The sequence below is a fragment of the Elgaria multicarinata genome, chromosome 22 (genome assembly GCF_023053635.1).
Source record: "Elgaria multicarinata webbii isolate HBS135686 ecotype San Diego chromosome 22, rElgMul1.1.pri, whole genome shotgun sequence".
NCBI lineage: Eukaryota > Metazoa > Chordata > Lepidosauria > Squamata > Anguidae > Elgaria > Elgaria multicarinata.
The window spans coordinates 16,378,562-16,394,956 of NC_086192.1; the positions used below are offsets into that span (position 1 = coordinate 16,378,562).

Here is a 16,395-nt window from a genome sequence, read left to right on the forward strand (position 1 = left end):
TTGAGCTGCATGGCATGGGTCTGGATCGTCCCCGGCTGCCATTTGCACATGGGGTGGGAAAGTGATTACCAGGGCTGTCTGGCCAGGTTGCACGTAACGCGGCACAACACAGACCAGCATCCTGAGAACCAGGGGAACCTGCATCCCCCTATTCGCCAGCCAGTTTGGGGGAAATCCATCCCCAGCGATCCCCGTATGGGAGGCAAAAGAAGGATTGCAAAGCAAGCCAGAGTCTAGCTTTCTCAGCATGGAAACAGAAGGCCCCCTTCTTAAGAGCCTGTTTTTCACCCAGGGCAGGAAGTTTCTTTCATTCAGATTTCCAGTGACCAGCTCTTATTTTTCATATTTCAAAGTAGCACATGTACATTCATATAAACACACACACACACCCCATAACATTTCATCAGGGGCTGTAGAAACTGAAATCTACTGGATGAGAGGAGTTCCTTTACCTTTTGCCTTCTCAACAAGCTTTCGGCATAATAGCAACGAAACCCTGGAGTGTGTTTGTGAATGAACAACGCAAGTGGTCTTGAGCCCCTTTTGAGGTTCACCCGCTGCTCTGTGCAACGGATCGGGCCACATTTTCTTTCTGTGGTTGGCATTAATTGCATTCCCTGGGCTATACCTGCCGCTGAGTTTTACATGCTACTTTTAAACTTTTAAAGCCTTATACTATGTTCAAATAAATAAATAAATAAAATAGTAGAACAGGTGTGGGGAAACTCAGGCCTGGGGCCCAATCTTTCCTTCCCGGGTCTCCCAGGTAGCCACACCCCTTCCCATTTCCACCCATCATTTGGGGTGGGGGGGAGTTGGGTGGCCTCTGTGCAAACTGACTCCTTTCTGAAAGATTCCAGCTGGACATCAGGAAAAACTTCCTGACTGTTAGAGCAGTGCGACAATGGAACCAGTGACCCAGGGAGCTTGTGGGCTCTCCCACACTGGAGGCCTTCAAGAGGCAGCTGGACAACCCTCTGTCAGGGATGCTTTAGGATGGATTCCTGCATTGAGCAGGGGGTTGGACTCGATGGCCTTGTAGGCCCCTTCCAACTCTGCTATTCTATGATTCTATGATTCTAAGGTTGGCCTCCCTCTCCTAGATCTGGGTTACTGGCAGGAGGCGCTTGAAGCTCAACCGAGGCTGGTGCTCTTGGCGTTTGGGGCCTCGCCCCTCCCCCCCCAGGAGCTTCTGCGAAACTGAATCTGGCCCTGGGGCTGGAAGCGCCCCCACCCCGCCCCAGCCTTGCCCCAGTGGATCAGCTGCTGCCCAGCCCACGGGGGATGACCCCCACGAAGCCCCCCAGCTCCTCCTCACCTCGAGGCTGGAAGTCAATCAGCTCCTTGATGACGCTCAGGACAATGTGGTTGGCTAACAGCTGGATCTCACCGGGGTCCGGGACGTGCGAGCAGGCCAGCAGCTCCAGGTCCCTGTGGCCCTCGGGGCTCTTGCACTTGAAGATGGACTGCTTGCTCTCCCACTTGGAGAGCAGGCTGCTCCCTTCCCGGGCCAGGAGGTAGCTTTCCTCCTCCGCCGTCTTCTCGCTGGAATCGCTCAGCCTCCCTTCCCAGCGGCTGAGCAGGCTGTGCCGCTTCAGCCTGGGCTCTGCGAAGAAGACCGAGGTGACCGGGGGAGGCTTCTCCAGCAGCGGGGAAAGGCGGGGCCGGGATTTCTCGTAGCAGCTGGCTTGTGCCGCCGTGGGCTCGCTCTCGAGGCCGAACTCGCCGAGGAGGGCGCTGACGATGGTTTCGGCGGTGTGGCCCAGCTTCAGAGGGCAGAGGGCGGAATAGCAGACGCTTTCTGGGATGCCGAAGGGAGAAGCCCTTGTGACCGGCTGGTGGGGGGGAGAGCGGCCGGCCTTTCCCAGGTGCCCTGCCCCGGTGAGTCTGGGGGCGTCGTCAGAGTCCGCCGTTTTCTTAAACAGCTTTTCCAAAATGCTTCCCTTGGGAATGGATCTTTTCCTAGGGAGCCAGTCGTCCTCCAGAAAATCTAGCCTGAATCTATTTGAACCCCTTTTCTGCTGCCGCCTGGCGGGGGGCCTTGACCTGGGAGGGGACGTGCTACAGGGGAGGGCTCTGCATCTCTCCGGCACCACGTGGGAGTCCCACTCGGAGCACTTAAAAACAGACGGAAACTTTGCTGGGGCTTCCTCCTGCACTTCGGTCTCCTCCTCCGAATAGATCACCATCCCGGGGACATTGATTGGGGGGAAGCTGTCCCTCAGGTCTACCCTCCTGTACCGCTTTGAGGTCGTTTTCACCCCTGGTGACGCCACCAGGTCCCGCACGAGGGCTTTGTCCTTTGCGAAGACTCGGCCCGACATTTCTAGCTGGAGGTTCTCCACCATGAGTTCGGACGCGATCTCGGTGAGGCTCTCGTTGCAGCGATCCAGCATGACGCTGATGGTCTCGCTCAGCACCAGGCTCTCGGAAGAGCTGCTGAAGAGGGTGGCGTCCTTCTGCACCAGCTCCCGGTCCAGGGTGCGCTTGATAATTTCGAGGATGCCGCTGACGGCGTTGTTGGCGTACACGGTGAGCTCGGAGTGGAGCATTTGCACCTGCTGAATGGCGGTTTCGATGCACTCCCGAGTGATGGCACCGCCCAGCTTGGAGAAGTCCAGGAAGTTGTGGGTCGATCCCAGAGTTGGCAACGTTTCTTTCCCTGTAGCTCCCTGCAACTTCTGTCTAAAGGATTCCACGGTGGTGTCGGCCACGTTTCCCACCTGGGTCAAGAGGGAATCCAGAGATCTTGTCAGTTGCGCGAAAGAGAGGCTTTCTAAGGGGAATTTCACAATTTCCAAAAAGTTGCATTTGAAGTCCCGTCGGAAATGCCGGGCCACAAAGCTCTCCAGCATGAAGACGGCGCATTCGACGGCTTCTTTGGCTATCCGGTCAATGGTGTCCACGGCACTCTTCAGCGAAACGTTGTAAAAGGGGAACTCTGGCTGGGTGAAACGGTGCTTGACCATTCTCGACGGCCCTCTGGTCCCGGCCCAGTCTTGCCTTCCGGGAAAACTGTCGTGCGTGGCAGGGACGCTGCACACTAAACATTTCTGCACGTTTTCAAAGACGCTTGCCACAATGTCCCTGGCCACTGAGCTGATCTCTGCCTGGGAGTCGCTGTGGAAAAGTCCAGGAGCGTCTGTTTTCTTAAAGCCGTAGCAGAACAGTCTCTCGCTGAGCTCCCCGGGCGTCTTCTTCAGAATGCAAACCGAGGCCTCCAGGTCTCGGGTCCTCATGAAAACCTCGCTGACGATGCTCTCGGCCACTTGCAACATTTTCAGGCTTTCGTTGATGTTTGCATCCGTCAGCGGCTGCTGTTCAAATATTTCTTTTAAAATGCCTTCCTTCGGAAGCACTTGCTTGAGGTAGGATGAGAAATCTTCGTAGAAAAGTCCTTTGGGCTTCCCCTGGCCATCCTTCGTTGACAATTCAAACTGGAAGTACATCTGGGTTGAAGGCAGGCCGTCCGTTTTGCCACGTTGCAAGCAGGTGTGTTTGTGCAGGTGAGAAACCTGAAGGTCGTCCGTGTGGAGGTCGTGCACCACAGAGTGGACCAGGTCACTGGCCACGGAGACCTGCTGTGACGACAAGGTGTTGACCCGCAGGATCGTCCTGTGGTAGTCTTCCATTCGGAAGTCATCAATGACGGTCCCCAGCACCTTGCTCACGATGTCTTTGGCGTACACCGTCAGGTCGGACTTGGACAGACTGACTCTCATGAGCGAGCTTTCGGAATCCTCCGAGAACGCTCTCAGCCGGCCCGTGGGGCCGTCCGCACCTTGAATCTCACACTGAAACAGCGAGTGCGGTTTCCGCTTCTGCTGCATGGGTAACGGAAGGACCTCTTCCAAATTGGACGCAGCAAAACAGGCGATTTTATTCAAAACGTTCTGGACCAATTCCTCTCCCAAGGACCTTGGCTGGGGCTGGAGTTGAGACAGCGCCAAAGTCATCTTTTGGAGGTCCGATTTTCCCATGAGACAAGGCGCCTCGGAGGATGGTTTATTGCTGCTAACACCGGAGCTAAAGAGCGTGCTCAGCACCACGGAGTACATCTTACTGAGCACGCCGTCCACAATGTCCCCAGCGACACCACCAGAGTTTGCCTGAGAGACCGTCTCCATCATCGCATTATAGGTGGAGGCCTTCGATTCGGAACTGAGAAATAAGGATTCATTGTTAAAAGAGGGCAAATGCCCCAGATCGCCCATGACCCTTTGGGTCACCTGGTTGAGGACGTCTTCCACGCTCGCTATCAACGGACAGCCACCTCTCTGGCCTGCTGGCTGCCTCCGAAAAATCCTTTTCAGAACCCTTTTATGAACCTCATTTTCCGTTAAAGCGATTTGGACCGATAGGATTTTGAGGAGATCGTTCACAAGTTCGTTGGCGGAGGCGTTCTCTTCGTAGGGGAGGATGTTCTGACATGAGAGCATCTCTCGTTCCATGTCATTTTGGATGACTTTCAGAATGGTGCACGTCAATTTCTCAGCACAGAGCCGCAAATTGGATAGGGAGTCTTGAACAGCGAGTTTCGCCTTGTTGCGGTAACCACTCGCCTTGACCTCGGCTGCTCTTTGCCCGTGAACTCTGGGCTGATCCCAGCCCGCTCCGTGAGTCGGTCCGGCGCCTCCCTCTTCCAGCTGGCATGGCTTCTCCCGCTGCTCTGCAAGGGCCAATTCCTTTTCCAGTTTCTCTTCCGCAAACATTTCCAGCCGGAGGGAAATGTTATCGACGACGTATTTTGTGATCCCTTCGGGGGAAAAGTCCCTTAAATCTGGAAGCTTAGGACCAAATTCGCCCGTTTTCCTGCTTCTTTCAGCTTTCGGCAGGCCTGGGGCGTCTGGGCAATGGCTCCTGGGCGCAGCCTTGGCCCCTCGGCCGGTCAGCTGTGCAAAAGGCTCAACCGTCTTCTGAATGAGATCGTAGATGAGAGACTGAAGCTGGGCTGAGAGGGGCCGCTTCCTATTCAGGCCGGTGGCAAGACCGGAACTCAGGTCTTCCAACACAATATCCACCAGGTCGCATGAAACCAGTGAAACTTCAGACTTTGCCACAGCTGGTCTGGAAAGGTTTTTTGGGGCGTCGTCACCAACCGCCTTAGAAACCCCAGGCGTCTGCCGTGGGGAACTGCCCACCTCTAGCATGATGGTCTGGTAGATTTCATTTAAAAAGGTTTCTACCGTGTTCTGGATTTGGAACTGAAGATCTTTTTTGTAGGCTGGGTTTTTCCTGAAAAGTTTCTCCAGCACGCTCTGCTTCCGTGACGGGGGACTCTGCGACTCACAGAGGTTTTCACGAGGAACAAAAACAGTTAAAACCATGGTGACGATCTGACTGGCAGCGATGCTTTCAGAGAATATAACGGGGGGGATTGAAATGCTCTCAATTTCCTTATCCAGCCCGTGCTTCAGACTTTTCAGCAGCATCGTGGCCACTTCCTGCGCGTACGACTTCAAGTTCAAGTGAGACAACGTCAGCGCCTGCTCCGTTTTTTCCTTTTCGGCTAAAATGGAGTTATTGTAGGAGTTGAAAATGTCTTCTAAGCAGTGCTGATTTGCCAGCATGCGCTTCAGCTCTTGCTGAATGGCAGAGGAGAAATCTGAGCTGATGGACGTTTTTAGGTTCTGCACATCCAAACACAACTGCGATTCTACTTTGGAGGTGACGAAGGACTCCAGCTTTGCTATAAAAGTGCACACGAGGTCATTAGCGAGGTCAGATTTCGACAAGGGAAGGTTGTGTTCTGGTTGGTGGGTCTTGGCTGGATCTTCTCTGACCTGTGGGGGGCCCTGGGTTCCCTCTTGTGGGGGCCCCGACTCACAGGACGGCTTTGGGTCTTGGAAATGCACGGCCGGTAGGCCTTTGACAGCCTCCGTGGGCAGGTTCAGGGGGAGGATATCAGTGATGACCAGGCTGGAATGCCTGCTTCGGACGCCCTGCGAATCGGTTTGGGTAGCACGGGAGATCTTCTGGAAGGCTGTTTTCACCAGATCCCCTGCAAGCGCGTGGACGTCGGAATCGGTGATGGGAGCCTGGCCACTGGACTCCGGCTGCCCTTTGGAGGTGGGCTGCCCGCCTGCCTGCTGTCGATGAATGGTCACCTGGGCAAGAGACGAGGCAGGAGTCTTGGGAGGCCAAATCGGCTGCTCTGCCCAAACATGCCGGAACATTTCGTTCAAGAGATTCCGCACCAGTTGGAAAATGGGGGACTTTTCCTCGTCCTTGAAGTCTTCTTCCATCTTCCTCAGGGCCTGCTCTAACGTCCACCCGCCAGCTGCATTCTGCTCAACTTCAAGTGAACAAAAGATAGCATCTTGCACAAGGTTTTCCAAACCGTTTTCCGTCCGCTCTAAACCTTTTGGTTCTGCCTTCCCGGCTTGGTCTGGGAATTCGTGGCCACCTTGGAGGGCTGATTTGGGGCGAGGCCTGCTCCTCTGCTGAGCTTCGAGGCCCAAACTCTCGCATCCAACTTTGTCTTGAGCCTCTTCCATGACCAATACTTTCCACTCCTTGTTGACCGATGATACGGTCCCATCAGCTTCGCGCTCCTCTTTCCCCTTCACTTCTGCTTCCGAATAGATCACCATTCCGGGAACGTTAACGGAAGGAAACGGTCTTCTCATCTTCGTGTCGGCTGTGCCGTGCGTCGGCACCGCTGTCGCCCTCGTCTCTGGAGCAGTGGAGATTTCGTGCCCGGGAAGACCCCCTTGCATTTGGGGACTGGCTCCGGGTTTTGCCGTTGGAGAAACGACCCGGAGTTTTTCCGTACTTAAGTCATTGAACACATCGTTAATGAGCTGAAGGAGAATGGAACTCTCTCTCCTGGGGAAAGCGCCTTCTGGGCTCATTTGCCTCTGGATGTAGCTCAGGATGTTACCAATCATCTCTTCCACATATTGGAGGATGTTGGTTTCCGAAGAAGCAACCGTTTTGGAAACTATCTTACGGATTGTGTCCTTGACAATCGCGTTGGCCGCTTCGGATTCGACGGTATGTGGCGGGACGGCGGCGTAAAGCTGCTCAAGAGGAATGCCGATGGCTTTGATTTTGGCGCACAGCTCAAACTGGGACACTTTTGTTCTGCTCGAGGTACAAAACACCTGCAATTTGTCCACGATCAGCTGGACGATCTCCTCAGCAATTCTGTAAAGGGACTCCAGCGAGAGGGGCATCAGGGACCTCCAGAAGGACGGGTCGAGGAAGGCGCGTTTCCCAGCGGCCACAAGGCACCGGGCTTTGCACGCCGCAGCGAAGTCGTCCCTGGAGACAGTCTCCACGTATTTCTTCTGGGCCACGGAGTGCAGCCTATTGAGCACGTTTTCGACTAGGTCGTTGGCCACAAAACTGGCAATCCTCGAGACGGAGCCGGCCTCGGGCGAGCCGGCGGGATGGCTGCCCAAGAGGCTTTCGGAGATAGATTCCAGGAGGACCTCCATGGAGATGGAGACGGAGCAGGCCGTGAAGCCCAGGTCCCCCACGATCCTCTTGAAAATGTCGTCGAGGATAATTGACGTGATTTTGCTGAGCGGAGGCCTCAGGTCGGCAAAAACGGCCTTCAGGTCCTTCAAGTCAACGGCTTCTCTTTGGTCTGCCGAGCCGTAGGGGGGCTTGTGCTCCCCCCCAGCGAAGGGCAGCCCTTCCATGTCGGTGGTGGTCGTAGTGGTGGCGTCTGCTTTGGGGAACGGCCCCCTCGGCGCCACGTACTTGCGCTTGCCATGGTACGAAGTGGACATCTTCTCTGGGCCGTCGGGCATCGGAGCCTTTTGCATCTGGAAGATGTGGCTGTCTGATTTGGAGCTCCTCATACTGGCCGTGGTAGTCAGAAGCCCGTTGTGCTTGGACGGGGACAGGAATATGGCCGTCTTCCCCCTCTTGAACTTCCCTTTGAAGAGCTCGCTCTCCACAGACACGTGGGTGCTCTTGGTGAAGGAGGTGTAGGAAGACTTCGAGGAGAGCAGAGACAAGGGCTTCCCGCTGGAGGTGTGGAACCCGCTGGGAGAGCTGGCGGAAGGCTTGATGCTGGTGTCGGTAAAGCTGACCTTCCTGGCGGAGGAGGATGGGAGGTTCTGGTAGGCCTCGTAGAGGGCTTCGTTGCAGCTGCTGCAGCTGCTGGAGTTGTCCGAGGACAGCACCGACTCCTCCGAGATGGTGTACACTCTCGTCCTGACCCGCTCTTCAAACTTCGTGAGGGCCGGGTAGAGGATGCTGGTGACGGCTGACACCACCCAGGTCATGATGTTCTGAACGATGCTGTTCAGCTCAGACGCAGAGACCTTTTGCAGCAATGGGAGGAGAAAGCAAAGGGGGCGTCAGTTCACCTGCGACGACCGTCCCAAAGACTGAATTCAGGCAGGCCGCTTGGGAACGGGGAGGAGGGCCTGTAGGTTTACAGTTTAGCTTTCTCCAATTTAGCTTTCTCTCACTTTCTCACTTTTTCCAGTTTTAAATTCAGTTTGCCTTGAACTTCGAGAAGATAATATAATTTCTCTTAGATTTAGTCCATCCAGAGCTTTGAGAATCTTTTTTTAAAAAAGTTCATTTCAAAATTCTTAAGCATTTTTGTAGACTTTTTAATTTTTTCAGTAATTTTCGTAATATCGTGCATTTTTAACACTGTTTTTTACCTAATATTTGCACATTTCCGTGCACATTTTTTGATCGGAGAACTCCATTGCAAAATTTGGAGAAATGCGAATTTTGAAGAAGAACTGAGTTTCGATTCACATCCTGATTCAACGGTACAGAATATTTTCTGTTCGCATTAAAATGCAAAGTGAACTGATTTCCCCCCACCAAGGGCCCCCAGCGCCTAATCTCTAGACCCACTCCCCTCTTTCCATCCCTCTCTTTTTAATTATTAATAAATCATAACTAAAAACAATCAGATCTCCCAAAAGTTTTGTCAGCAGCAGGCCAAGGAAGCGGGGTTCTGGATTTGATTGGAGCGGAGCAACTGGCAGAATGTGCCCCCTTTTGCCCTGCGATATTTTCTCAGTCAAAATCCCCTACGCCCACCCACCCCGCTGCTACTAGCTGGGAGACAAAACACTCAGGCACCCGGATCATGGCCTGTATTTTTTAGGGCTGTGCACAGAACCCCCGAACCACTTCGTGGCCCGAGCCGGAACTTTCGGATCGGGCCCAAACTGCTTTGGGTCGCTCCGACCCTCCCCTGCTCCACTCCACAGAGTGAGATCCGGAGGGGCGGATCAAGATTTTGCCCCCTTCCCTACTTACTTACCTCCGCGGTGGACAGTGGAGGCAGGTAAGTGGGGAAGGGGGGACAAAATGGGGGCTGAATAAGTCCCCCTCCCCCCTGCCCCCTTACCTGGCTCCACCGCCATCACCGCACGGACTGCAGCAGCGGTGCCAGGTGAGCCCCCCTCCCCCACACTTACCTGCGTTCGGAGTTCCGGATGGAGGCGAACCGCTTCGCCTCGATCCGCATCTCCCCTGACCTGATTCGGATCCACCTTTGCCGGAGGCAGATCAGGTCGCTCCGCTCCAGATTCACGATCCGAATCGGAGTGGAGCATAGCCCTAGTATTTTTCTCCCTGCAAGGGCAGCATTAATGGATTCCATTGGAGGAATGGATCTCCTGCGTCACACATCTCATTGCTCCCTTCGTGATACGGAGTTTCAAAGTATCTCCATGGGGATAGACAGGATGAGGCCGAGCGCACGGGAACCTCAAAATGCATCAACTGTTAATGGGGTGGACCTACTTTTCCTTTCAGGCTGTCTCGAATCGCCGACTGGTCTCTGAGAGCAGAAAAGAAAAGAAAAGTCAGTTGAAGATCTGGAGCAAACTTGTATTTCCCTAGTATCTGGGGCCCTGCAGTCCTTTCAGGGCAATCCAGCCCACTCACCCACCAGTAAGCGTCACGGCAGCACCCTCGTGGCCCCAGAGTGATGGGCAAAGGTCTGTTGTGGCCACTTGGTGGCACCACCGAGCCAGGCCCGCAGCACCCGGGGCAAGCCATGGCTTTGGCTGCCTTGGGGACCCGGACACCTGGGTGTCTTACAAGAGGTGGGAGACCTCTCATGGACGAGGCTGCGGGGCTTCCTGCACCAGTGACATTAAAGAGGAGGAGGAAGAGGAGGAGGAGGAGGAGGAGGAAGAGGAGGCGTAGACAACCCCCCTGGATTCTGAGGTCACTCAACAGTGGCCCCCAGACTGTCTGGGAATGGGGAAGCCCTGCAAATCTCTTTGTTCGTTCTCCAGTGAACATCTCAGAGTTCATATCGAACCAGGAGGCCAAGATGCTACTCTCTCGGGCCATCTTTTCTCCGAGGCACTCTGCATGTGACCTGAAACCCAAGAGTCTGCTAACGTAGCTAAGTTAAATTGGAACTCTCTGTGCGTGGCTGTTGTTTTCTGTGGCTCTCCCTGTTCCTGCCTTCTTCCAAATAAACTCCTCTTCATATCTGGACATTTGGCTGTATTGCCTTAAAAAACAAATTCTAACAGAAACCTTCCGACGTGTTGGACTCCAACTCTCATCAATCATCCTAGCTGGCTGGGGATAATGGGAGTTGTAGTCCAACACATCTGGAGCTCCCCAGGTTGAGGAAGGCCGATGTAGAGTCTGGTCTACGAAAGCTTCTGCCCTAATAAACATGTAAACCTTTAAGGTGCCGCATGACTCTTTGCCCTCCCTCCCGCAGCGGGCTGAGCACGCCTGGCTGGCCCCCCCTTGGGTTTCCCTACGGACACCGTTATCAGCACGGTCTTTCGGGCACTCACGAATTCGACAGCAGGTGCTGGAGGTAGGCTGAGTACGAGGACTCCGAGTCTTCGTTGTCCTGTGAGGTCGAGGCCAAGCGCTCTGGAAGGAGACGGATGAGGGCGCCGGCGTGAGGGCTGCTCCTCCCCATCACCCACCACGCTGCGTAGGGGACCCATGAAGTGACAGCGAGGTGGAATGGGGGCCTCCCAGTCCATCGGTGGTAAAAGCAAAGCGTCCCCAGCCTGCCTGGGAGCCAGGCCCTCTCCCCCTCGCCACGGCCCCACCCGTGGGCGCAGCAGGGACTTGGCGGCGAGGAAATGCACTCGGAACATGCCCAGATGCCTTCTCCGGCCATCCTCGCACAGAGGCAGGGGAAACACCGTGAGCCTGACTCTCAAAGGGCCCTTGCAGAACGGACTGCGCGTTTCCCGCCTCTGCCAGTGCATGGAGAGAGCATGGAGAGAGCGCACGCCCTGCTGGCTTGGCCGCACGGCGCCGCGGTCACTCCGGTCCGTACCTATTTTATCCTTACCGACTCGTCTCTTCTTGCTTGAGCTCTTTTCTTTCACCTGGTTGTCTGCCTCGCTCTAGGAGAAGGAGACAAGGCGTCCCCGGGTTTAAACGGCGCACACGGAGACCTGGTGAAGCCAGCTGCCCCCCCGCTCCCCGGCAGGCCCACGATGGCCCATTCAGGCCGGTGGCGTCACGGCACCAGGGCTCGCAGGGGGGCAGCGCAGGGACCTGGCCTCACCTGCCAGCCACCCCCCTCCCCTGCCCCAGACCCCCCTGTTCCCTCTGAGCTGAGTTGCAACATGGAGGCCCCCAGCAACAGCCGGTTGCAATGCAAGACCTTTGGGCTGTGACCGAGCCGTTGAGACCCATGTGTCTGGCAGAAGACTTGCTTTCTTGCTTGCTTGCTTGCTTGACTGCGCTTCTACAGCACCCAACAGCCGAAGCTCTCTAGAGCTGAACCCTGCTAGAACTGGGTCAATGGAGCCGCCTGTCATTTCCGGACTCTCCTCGGGGGCGTGACTAGAGGGGGATGGCTATGCCGAGCGCTGCGCTGCGACATGGATGACGGCACCCGCTAGTCCAGAGCCCAACGTGGCCACGGCCCTTCCGAGCCCAACGTGGCTGACTTCCCGCCACGTCCCTGCTTCCGGGTGTTTCCGTTTTGTACCGTTAAGGTTGCCCTCTTCTTCTGCTTCGCTTTGCCGGAGGCTTCGTTGGCGGAGTGGCGAGAGGCCGCCGAGGAGGCGGTGGCTTTGGTGGGAGTCTTCGGCGGCCCACGACGGGGCGGATTCACGCCTAAAACGGAAGCAGAAGGAATAATGGCCCCTCCCACGTGGCCACAAAGGGCAGTGGACAAACCTGCTCCTTTCAGGTTCTCTCCGTTTCTTATTTCCCTAATCCTAAACTCAGGGATTTTGAGTCTCTCAGCTGACAAAAAGAAAAGGCCAGTTATAGATCCAATTAACAAATGCAGGATGCTCTAGGGTGGATTCCTGCACTGAGCAGGGGGTTGGACTCGATGGCCTTGTAGGCCCCTTCCAACTCTGCTATTCTATGATCCTATGATTCTATTTCAAAAAAATAAATAAATTCCGTTTAACTTTTTCAGACACAAAAAGTCTGATTTAAGAATGACTGATACATTTTCAGGGGCAACTCTGTTAAGAGATCGAATTCCAAACCCAACGTCTTACAACCTCTGGTTCCCCTCTTGCCACTTCCAAAAAGAACTTGTATAACCAACACTGTCCATAACAGGTTAAGGCGCAGGAGAATTTCAGATGTATTATTAATAATAACAATATTAATATTAATGTCAACGGCTTATTTGCTAAAAAGACGTTGAGGCCAGCAAGACTAGGAGAATGTGATGTATATGTTTTAAATTTTGTTAAGGCTGCCTTGAGGCCCAGTATTGGGCAAAAGGTGGGATACTAAATAATAATAATAATAATAATAATAATAATAATAATAATAATTTACATTTATATACTGCCCTGCCCCATAGCCAAAGCTCTCTGGACAGTTTACAAAAGTTAAAAACAGTAAACATTAAAAAAGTATACAAAATGTAAAAACCATCAGAAACAAAGACAATAGTATAAGAACAACATTATCCATTTAAAAACAACAGTTCTGGGGTCCGTTAAAAACAAACTTAGCATTGTTGAATGCTGTTAAATGCCTGGGAGAAGAGAAAAGTCTTGACCTGGCGCTGAAAAGATAGCAGCGTTGGCGCCAAGCGAGCCTCATCGGGGAGATCATTCCACAGTCGGGGGGCCACCACCGAAAAGGCCCTCTCCCTTGTTGCCACCCTCCGAGCTTCCCTCGGAGTAGGCACTCAGAGGAGGACCTTAGATGCACATCATCATCATAATAATAATGCACATTTCTTCTGCAAGCCCATTTCCCTCCCTGCCTCCCTCGCTGCGCCTCTCAGTCCCCAGTTCCATCACGGAAGGCGACCTACCTGCCAAAGACGAGAAGGGCACCTTGCCCGTGCCGCTACTGGCTCCGTGTTTGCTGCTGCCGCTCGAATCGTAGCCGCCACCGCCGGCTTTGCCGTTGCTGCTGCCGCAGCCTCCTGAGCCACAGCAGCCGGACTTGCCGTTGTTACTACAACATCCTCCGCGGCACGAGGTCTTGCTCCCACACCCGGCGGAACCGGAACAGGACGACTTGCTCCCGCAACCACCAGGCCCGCAACAGGAGGTCTTGCTCCCGCACCCGGCAGATCCGCAACAGGAGGTCTTGCTCCCACACCCGGCGGATCCGCAACAGGACGTCTTGCTCCCGCACCCGGCGGATCCGCAACAGGACGTCTTGCTCCCGCACCCGGCGGATCCACAACAGGACGTCTTGCTCCCGCACCCAGCGGATCCGCAACAAGAGGTCTTGCTCCCGCACCCGGCGGATCCGCAACAGGAGGTCTTGCTCCCGCACCCGGCAGATCCGCAACAGGAGGTCTTGCTCCCACACCCAGCGGCGGATCCACAGCCTGCCGCGGTTCCTTCGTTGCTGATGCACGCGCCCAAGGCTGAGGCCGCCACGTTGCCCTCCATGTTTCCGGACACGCTTGAGGCAGGCTCGGCCGGGGGGCGCTGGTTGCTGCCAACGCTGCCGGTCACCGACGTGACGTCCTTGGTGGAGGTGAGGGACACTTTGCTGCTGCTGCCACCGCCTTGTGGGAGAACCGGTTCACCTGCTGCAGAGGACAAGAGGTGATGCCTGAGGCAGGAAGACTTAAGAACAGGAGGAGAGCAGGGGGTTGGACTCGATGGCCTTATAGGCCCCTTCCAACTCTACGATTCTATGATTCTATGAGAGGCCCACCGGAAGGCGTTTCCTCCATGAGACAGGCAGGAGGGCGACTTATTCGCAAAGCGTCTAAAATGTTTAGATTGTTCTTAAAACAAGGCACATTGGAGTGAATGGGAGGAATCCTCCCCCCTTGTAAGTAGCAGGATTTGTGTGGGGGGCAATCTGGATCAGGGCGTGCAAAGGGTTAAAGCCCTCCATGCGACGGTCCAGATCCAGCTGAGATGCAAACAAAAAACCGTGTCCGGCAGGGCAAACTAGAGGCATTATGCCATGTGGCCTTTGGCCATCGGTTAGTCAATCCCACATTCCAAGAATATCTCAGCACCCGGCAAGAACTGAGCCCCCCCGCCCCTGCCCCCGCCGTAAAATGGAACCAGACCTTCTCAGGGATTCCACCCGGGACGGAGAAAACTCCACCACCGCCCTGAGCAGATGGCCCCACGATAACCTTCGCTGCAGGATAAGATCCGCCACCATTACCTGGCTCGGAGTCGAGGCTTCCCTTTTTGCGCAGGTCTTTCTCGCTTAGGATAGTTTCTTGCTATGAAATAAAAATCAGAGAGAGAGACAGAGAGAAAGGAGGCATGTAACTGAAGGATCCGACTTCAAACTAGGTTGCAGTCAGCCCCAAGCTTTCCCTTGGAGCAGCGGTGACGTCGGAGCGTTTAAGACTTCGGACGTGAAGGCCTTGCAGGGGCCGGTCTCCTGGCGCGGTGATGCGTGTGACTTTCCTTGCTTCGAGAGGTGTTGCGCCGTGCGGTGTTTGGGGGCCCACCTGCTGCTCCTACTCAGTGGGGCCCAGGACCTCAGCCCCCAAGTCCTGCCCTGTCAGCGCCATTGATGGCTGGATCAGCCCAAAGCCCTGCATCCTTTCCCCCAGATGTGACTCTGGGAAGCCCAAAAGCAGGGAGCAAAGGCAGAGGGCTGAATCTTGCCATTTGTCTGTGAGGCTTTGATCCCGCTCCTTTACTGGGGCTTCTGCTTCTGGATTTTTTGCAGGATTAAGATCGGCTCCTTTACACATGCCTTTTTTCAGGGGCGTTTCTTTCTCTGCCTTCCTATACGTTTCGTCATACAGCCACTAGATGGCACTGTGGTTTAATGGAATTACATCAGACTCTCCTTCCGCTTATTTCCAAATAAGACCAGATTTTCCTCGTTAGGGAAAAGAACGTCCCGACGGTGGCAGCGCGCAGGAGAGGCGTTGGCGTGTGAAGGCCCTGCCAGCGATCAGGAGTGAGCGATCGCAAGCTCACAATAAAAGCATCCATCGTGTAGCGAGTGGGCTTCCAGGTGGACAGCGAGGGGCACTGAGAAGCAAACGCTGTAATGGTCTTGCCCCACCTGCTCCCCTGTGCATGTGTTGGACTACAACTCCCATAACTCCCCAGTCAGCCATGGAAAAGCTGTGTTATTCCATTTCCCCTTCCTTAACTGATTACTTGTGGGAAGAAAGCAGAGCAAAGGAGCAATGTGAAAGCACAGGAGGTCTACAAATGGAGGGCGACGTCTTCTGAACCCCGCCCCACCCCCCAAAAGGTTTTCTATGAACCAGGCAGGGCTATTGCACAATCAAAGCTCTTCCTACGGCGAGGACCGCCTCCCCAGGGGTGTGAGCCCCCGCGACCCGAGCTCTGCTCCGCGGCCTCTCACCTCCAGGGACGTGGCCGACTTGCTCATTACGGGCTCCGAGGTGAGCGGAGGCGTCACGGTGGTGAGCGACTGTTTCGTGCTGCTCTTTGCTTTGGGAAGGGAGGGCTGGCCGGCGGGCTGGGCCGGCTGAGTGGTGCTGCCTGCTGGGGGTGGGGAGGGGGAGGAAAAGCAGAAAGACTGAGACGCTCCGCAGACACCCTCAGACACCCTCGGAGCACAGAAGCCGAGTCGGCTGCCTGAGCCGGGGTTGACACAGGGCCATCTCCCACACCCCTCTGCTCTGGTGGCTTTCGTGGGCTCTAGCAGGAGTGGCGAGGGGGGAGGGGGAGGAAAAGCCATGGGCCAGATAGGAAAGGATCCCGTGGCCCACAGGCATGCCCGACACTGCAAAATCCGGTTCCACACTGGGCATTTGCAATTGAAGGTTCTGCAATTTGCACGAATTATGGCCGAATTTGTACATGTTTGGCTGCAATTTGCGCACATTGCAGAACACGCAACCCCACCTCCCCCAAAGGCACAAAATTCCTGGAAAACCCACAAACTGGCCCCACGCCTTGCAGATTGGGCCGGTCACCTCAGCAAGAGCTGACTCAAAGTCCAGGGAAGCTGAGCCAAGCGAAATTCGTCAATTTCTCGCATCCGCAGGCGGCAGTGCCCCCCCCAGGTGTA

General features: G+C 55.0%; 1 protein-coding gene across 1 annotated transcript in view; it reads right to left on the reverse strand.

Moving 5' to 3' along the window:
- LOC134412807 (fibrous sheath-interacting protein 2-like) overlaps positions 1-16,395 on the reverse strand; it is a 41,850-nt gene that overhangs the window by 15,739 nt on the left and 9,716 nt on the right. The window contains exons 10-20 of the mRNA XM_063146819.1: positions 15,724-15,866; positions 14,551-14,611; positions 13,220-13,954; positions 11,918-12,045; positions 11,270-11,324; positions 10,755-10,896; positions 9,733-9,769; positions 8,046-8,279; positions 4,674-7,973; positions 3,516-4,568; positions 1,319-3,449 (exon numbers count right to left, since the gene is read on the reverse strand). Coding sequence (XP_063002889.1) covers positions 1,319-3,449; positions 3,516-4,568; positions 4,674-7,973; positions 8,046-8,279; positions 9,733-9,769; positions 10,755-10,896; positions 11,270-11,324; positions 11,918-12,045; positions 13,220-13,954; positions 14,551-14,611; positions 15,724-15,866 — 8,019 coding nt within the window. The remainder of the gene's footprint in view (positions 1-1,318; positions 3,450-3,515; positions 4,569-4,673; positions 7,974-8,045; positions 8,280-9,732; positions 9,770-10,754; positions 10,897-11,269; positions 11,325-11,917; positions 12,046-13,219; positions 13,955-14,550; positions 14,612-15,723; positions 15,867-16,395) is intronic.